Source organism: Thunnus thynnus, chromosome 4 (genome assembly GCF_963924715.1).
Source record: "Thunnus thynnus chromosome 4, fThuThy2.1, whole genome shotgun sequence".
Classification (NCBI taxonomy): Eukaryota; Metazoa; Chordata; class Actinopteri; order Scombriformes; family Scombridae; genus Thunnus; species Thunnus thynnus.
Window position 1 is genome coordinate 33753062 of NC_089520.1, and position 7130 is coordinate 33760191.

General features: G+C 39.2%; 1 protein-coding gene across 2 annotated transcripts in view; it reads right to left on the reverse strand.

The window, feature by feature from the left end:
- phf2 (PHD finger protein 2) overlaps nt 1-6310 on the reverse strand; it is a 43710-nt gene extending 37400 nt beyond the window's left edge. Inside the window, exon 1 of one of the 2 annotated variants that reach the window (XM_067588414.1) lies at nt 5949-6310. In XM_067588414.1, coding sequence (XP_067444515.1) covers nt 5949-6046 — 98 coding nt within the window. In that variant the 5' untranslated portion in view covers nt 6047-6310. The remainder of the gene's footprint in view (nt 1-5948) is intronic. The other variant, XM_067588413.1, reaches the window with a different exon arrangement.
- Between the last annotated feature and the right edge of the window lie 820 nt (nt 6311-7130).

The window sequence follows — 7130 nt, forward strand, 5'->3', positions numbered from 1 at the left end:
GATGTATTTATCCTGCTATTAAACAAGTTGAAGCTTTGGATGGAGGGAGTCAGTAATACCCTTCCTGTGCCTAGTCTGCCAGAGAATAGAGGACGTCAATTGAGAAGGCGGTCCTTCAATGTGGCCCAGGACACACTGCGTTCACACTGCTAAAAGAATGTAGCCACATGCAGCCCAGACCACCTCCGAATGTGGTCTGAAGGATCAGATCTCAATGCATCCTCAGTGCATCTTGGGTGCGTTCACACCTGTACTTAGAACTGTCCAATTGTGATTAGATCACCCAAGACGCATGTTAATGCCAGGTGTGAACCAATCACTCTTCCATTTGAGCCTATTTAATGTGTCTGTTACAGCTCTTTGGTCATCTTTCAAGTTTTATTTTGGTCTGTCCCTGGAAGTTACTGTTTTCTTTTAGAATAGAATTGCAAAGGAAATAGGATTTCACAAAAAGCTAGTGGGCCAACATGAGAAGACTGTTGGGGTTTTAATAAAATGTTGATATTTCTGAATAAGTAGTTGGAAGTATATGACAGAATTTTGTTTTACAGGCACCCTCACTGTTTGGCCAACCAAGGCCAGGGTACTTGCTCTAAAAAAAGCTGTGTTGATGTCTTGATGGATTCATTGACTGCTTTTACATGGACTTGAGCATCCCGGTTATTATCAGGTTTTTGAAGTATCCCATTTTTGTGTTTACACATGTAAACATCATATCTTAATTTCAGAAATCTGGATAAGCCCTTATCCCGGTTTTAAGAAACCTGATTATGCTAGCTGGAGTACTCCGACAGAAACCGGGATACTGTTGCATGTGTATCTTATATCGGTTTCTGACTGCTGCTGACTACCTGCCAGGTGCAGCTTCAGTCAAGTGATGTAACAGAAACACAAACAATGGCTGCAACGAGAGCGTCCCACTTCTGAAGCAATGAAGAAATGGAGTTTTGTCTTTCGGTGATGAAAGAATTAAATTCGCTTGGCAGTTTAGATGGGAGAAAGCATCAAAACACTGGTAAAAGTGGAGGACATGTTTAATATTTCCAATCACTCTTTTCTCTCATTGCTGGTAATAAGGTAGATAAGCCAAATCTGCAACGCCATATTGGCATTTAATAGTGACAAACCCACAGACAATAGTCATCCAACTCTACAGAGCTTTTTAGCCTTTTTAGCTCATTGTTTTGGTTTAACAGCACATTTACGATTTTGGTTCAGCGTAATTGCCCTCACCAAAAGAAGGCAGCTGTTTTCAGCAAGCAAGCTCTAATAAACCCACTGTACACTATTTTGACCACACGTGTATGGAAATTACCATTGCCCATTGCAATTGCTTAATTACCAGAGCCAACAGTAGTTGCAGTATGTGTGTTCCTAAATCAGCCATTGGGGGCAGTAATGAGTCCAATCCGCTGAAGCAGATGCTGCACTACAAAATAAACTTGGACAATGGCATACATCTGATACTGTCTCTTACACAGTAGATGAGACAATCCCTGGATCCCTACTAGAGACCAAAGCACACATAAAAGACTTGTGAATAATGAAATTCCACTAGTCTGATGGTCAGAGACACAACTTTAATAGGATGGTAATCTTGCTTTGCTGCTGGAGGTGTAAGTAGACAACTCTTTGCTAACACATTGGCCACTACAACTTTAAAAGGTGAAAACATAGAGAGCTGAAGTGCTGAGGTCACTTCTATGCTAGCTGTTGGTCTACTGGCTTCTGTAACTCAACATAATCTCTCTTTAAGGGTTTCTTTCATCTGTCTTTCTAAAAGCATGGAACATGTTCCTGGGGTTTATTACCCATAATCTAAGTGATCATCATCTACAACAGCAGTATTAGAAGTTGAAACTTTTTTTGATTATGACAAAGTTAGTCCGCAATTAATTTGCAAGCAACTGCAGCTCCCATAAGGTTTTTCCAGCATGCATATTATACTGTATGTCATCATTGCTGTTTCTCCCTTTTCCATGGTATCCACCCACGCTCTTTTCTAATGTCATCTTTCCAAATTTTTAACTGCAATTTCTGCTGTCATACGTTTATTTATAGTTCATTCAGTATACATAGCACAGCAGGTAGAGCAGAACAAAAGGTTTGGAGTCAATCAAATATTAGTAGACACAGTTACAGTCCACTATTTCTGAATGCATAAATGTAAAGTACTAAGTACACTTTCAGACTTTTGAATATGTCTGAAAGTGTACTTAGACATGATATGACATTACCTGGTGGGCAGGGCAAATTCTTCCTTCTTGCTTTTAACAATAAGTGACAGTGAATGCTGTCTAACAGAGAGCAGACCGCTGTAGGGCATGCAAGATATTTAGGCAAAGACAAAATTCAGTGGTAAGACCTGCTTTCACCCCTGGAACTGGTTAATAAATGTCGTTGACAAAACTCAAGACGGAAAGACTGATTTGAAAGGAACTGGTGATCTGTCAAGAGTGAAGTGTGACACTGATGGCAAATGATCAAGATGAGAAGCAGCGGGTTCAGCTGAAGCTAAGGTTTTTATCTTTCAGTACAGTAAATACTTGCTATGTAGAAGATAATCATGTCAGCTAATTGCCAGGTAATTATTTTAGCCTAGCTTAATACCAAAAAGCAGCAGGAAACTGCTAGCTGCATTATTATCATTATTATTATTGTAAGTTTTAAATATTATTTTAAGTCCAATATTCGTTCTCCTTTTAGCTCTGGTTTGGTCTCCACCAACCCCTGAGGAAACAATTATCTGTCTTTAGCTGCTATATGTTTGACTGCCTTCACCAGCTAGCTTAGCCCCTAACTGCATGTTGTGCTGTGCAGTTAGCATACAGTACATATAGCATGTTTGCTGAAAACAGCTGCTGGCTTCTATCAAAAAGGGTCAAACAGAGACAAGTGGTTATTATATTTTGTTTCTTTATCTCTTTATGTCATTTCAAGAATAGAATTGGTCTATAAAACAGTTTGTCGTTGGTTGTATCTGAGAGCAACTGTAAGTGAGGGCTAATAGAGTGACAGCAGCTTATGTTAATTTAATACTCATCTGGCAAAAAATGACTCATAAACATATCCTCTGTGTTACACTATGAGAATAGAAATATAATTGATAACTTATCCACACACAATAAACAGTGGGCCACTTCATCACTTCAAAGTGCTGTTACTGACACAAATCTGTTCGGCTCCGATCGGTCAAATTATGTTATTTACCTGTTATTATTATTCATCTAGTAAGTTTATAAGATGTTACAAGGTCATATTCATTGGGATTAAGATGAGCCTTGTGTTTACATCATTATATTCTGTAGATTTATAAAGAGTCATGTAAAAGATTTGATGTCATCTATAAAAGGGAAAACTTCAGCTTTAGTTGGAGGGCCAGATTTGGCCTACGGGCCACTGTTTGCCTACCACTGACTTACATCCATGTTGGGCCTTATTCATTCAACATGGGAAGCAGAAATGTACAGTAAAAACAAGATATTGTGGTTTTAGGAGAAGTTAGTGTTTGAACTATTTCCTGATCAACAACAGCTGGGCGCAATAACTGCAGGCAGCGTCTCAGAAGCCCTCTCCTGAACACTCGAACAAGGCCAAGGTGACTCTTGGCTGTATTGGCGAGTAGCCTGCTAGCTATCATGTTGTGAGGTGTAAGTAAAAAAGTGTAGTTTTTCAGTTATGATGGAGCTGGGTTAGGTGTTTCCCCATTTTTGTGAACACGTCTAACTATGTTTACACTGGACGCACACAGAAAGTGATACCAGTGTTCTCATCTGGCTCTCTATGACAGCAAATAATCGTATTTCCCAAAATATCTTTTACTTTAACTGTGAATTGACTTAACATGAGTGCTACACACTCACTAACCATACAACACACATGTGGTGTTACCACTAGTGTTATTACACCTCATTATAAGTAGCTAATCTAATCATCAACATACCCGCTCTGGTTCCATACAACACACAAGATTATCCACCTGGTAGTTTACAGCTTGGCAATATAATTTCCAGTAATTACTTCCTCTTGCCAAATGGATGTGTATTACAGATAACAGTGTACCATAAAGTGCAACCCTTTGCCACTTCCAAGACAAATATCTCCAGCTCATGACAGCAGAGGATAGCTGATCTCATGTACATCATACTGTATGAAGGATTACCCAGAGTTCAATTCTTGCTTTTCATGTTGCCACTACACAACATCATCTGATGACACAATGTAAGTTATCATAAGTAAGCTAATGACATATAGGACCAATAGTACCATAACATACTGTGAGCTGGCTACATCTCTGTATTGAGTATGGTAGATATTGTTCCCGCGATAACATAATATAATGTTGGTGCATTCAAATATTACACACAGCTTTAATAATGCTGTTATTTATCTGTTATTTCTTTATCAGCTAATTCTGATGTCAAATTTCACACCGAGTCTCACTTAACTTGCTCCTGTAATTAGTTAAAATTTGCAATTTGATTTAATCCACACTATTAGTCCCTTTATGGTGGTCCAGCTCAGGGGCCTGAAACATTGTATTTTGTTTTAAGCAGGAACTTATGAGCAAATCCACTTTAACATACTTTCTTTACAACATAGTTTCTCAATTTTTAAAAGGGGGCAAACCTTTAAGATTTAAATTCATAGAATTTCCTATTGTACGACACAGTAAGGAGCATCAAGCCGATGTTAGAGAAGAAGAGAATATATGACGGTTCTTTTTTTACATATTGTCGGTTGTTTGGTTTAAGCTGATGCGTGACTGGAGGTCATGGCTTATCCCCAGCATTTAATTCAGCACTACATAATGTGATGAGGCTCCATACAGCCCAGGCAACCAGGGGGGGGAGCATTAAAGGGTTAACGTTCAGGCGCGTAAATACTGTTGGTTGCTCTGAAGGGCTTGTTCACCAAACCAAACACGATTAACAAAATGATCTGTCCCCAAGAAGACATCCAGAGTGCAGCCGAACAGCGTGAAACATGCCAAAAACAAAGACGAGTGCAGGGACAACTCCAACAACAGGAGGGAAATACGATGATAACAGGAAATATAACATGATGATAACTACAGGAGGGAAATATAACATGATGATAACAGGAAATATAACATGATGATAACAACAGGAGGGAAATGTAACATGATGATAACAGGAGGGAAATGTAACATGATGATAACGGGGATTTGGCGGAGATCATTACAGCTTATGTACGGCGGGGAAAGTGATGAGCGCCGGTGGACGATAACGTCTACGTTTAATCCCGGTTAAACAAAACAGCCATTAGCTATAGCTGAAAGTACAACACAAACCAGCTCACTGAATGTTAATAATTGTATTCTTTCCCCGCTACAGCTTAAGGACATCCAACACGGGCTATTGTCAGCCATAGCTGCTGCCTGGCAGGAAGGCTGAGCGGGGCTGAGCTCAGACTCGGGTCGTGATTTTCAACCGTGCTGTGTAAAAAAACACCCGGTGAAAGCCACGAGAACGGTTACGATGTGAAGACATTTACTGACAATATACGCGAAATATCAGCCAGACCGCGGCTAGGAAGAGGGGGAATGAGAGACAAATGAGCAGCGAGTGTGCCGAGGCTTCCCCCGCTGCCGCCGCTCGTTAAGCGGTAAGGGGTTAGTTTGGGGCTATGCGGGATGTTAAATGCCCGTTCATTACAATTAATAGACGAAGTCCGCACCGAAATCACTCTATAAACATATTTAAAAGGGGAATCTGTTTTGTGTTATTCGCGAAAAAATGTCACAACCCCGGTCGGCTATATTTAACTCCGCCTTCTTCTTCTTCTCCAAGCGGCCTCTCTTCAGATGTAGACGGGCGACGGAGAGCCACAAAGCTGTCAAACGCACCGAGACCTCGCCATTTTTGTTTGTTTTCCACAAATGCAAACCGCCACAAAAAACACCTCGGTGAACAATCTGGCCTTACCTGCCGTGGAACCAGTCCTTGCAAGCATCGCACTCGATCATAAACTGGGTCACGTCGTAAGGTAATCTGCAGATGCAATATACTGGTACAGTCGCCATGTTCAATTCACAACTACGTCGGGATAGACTGGGGGGGCTGCAGGAGGAACAACGTCCTGCAAACAATATGCTCCAATATGATCTTCCCCAGAAAAAAAGCCAGGGGCAGTCCCGCCGGACACATGAACCTAAACGCACATCTCCATCACACCACGGCCGTGCTGGCGTTCATACGGAGCGGTGGAAACGATGGAGGCTCGTCGTAGCAGGCTTTCCTGAAATGCATTATTATTATTATTACTATGTGCATGCCCCCTGGTGACTGTACGGCACCGAGGCGCTCATGTTAGCAGCCACGAGAAGATGTAGCCTCGATGTCACTGCGAAATAAATAAATAAACAAATAAATAAATAAATAAAAAATAGATAAATAAATAATAAAAATAAATAAATAATCATATAATACATCAAATAAATAAATACATAAACAAATAATATAATACATCAAATAAATAAATAATTAAAAAATAGATAATAAAAAATGTATAAACACGTAAATAAATACATTAAATAAATAAAGATGAAAGTTACGTCAGGGAGCAAGGTTTAAATGAGCCAAGCTCAATCAGATGAATGAGTGTCCGGATCAATATTTACAGCTATCAGGATTGTGTTTTTTCTCACTGCACATTTGAATGCAGCAGACTCCATCCAACACGTAATGTCACCAAACACAAGCTTTCTATTATTAGCTGATGAAAAATAAAATGAAAAAAAACAACAACTTACCATCAGCTAAGTGCAGATGTACGTAATTCTTTAGCTATTATATAATTCTTACTTGTTATAATTCATAATATATAACCAAATTGAGATTTTAAAAAAGTGCAACAAAATAATACAATACAATAATATATTATATAACCAGGCATAGCATTATTTATTACATTAAGAAACAATTACTTACAATATGTAATTACAGAAGCAATTCATTTTTGTCAAATATTATGAGACAGTCTTTGTCGTTTTTTAATGATCTTTTTATAGGGACAGGGTGACACCGGGAACAGTTCATGAACATTTAGGGGCTTATTATACAATTATACATATGTTGGGTTTTTTAAGATTCTGATTAATTACATGT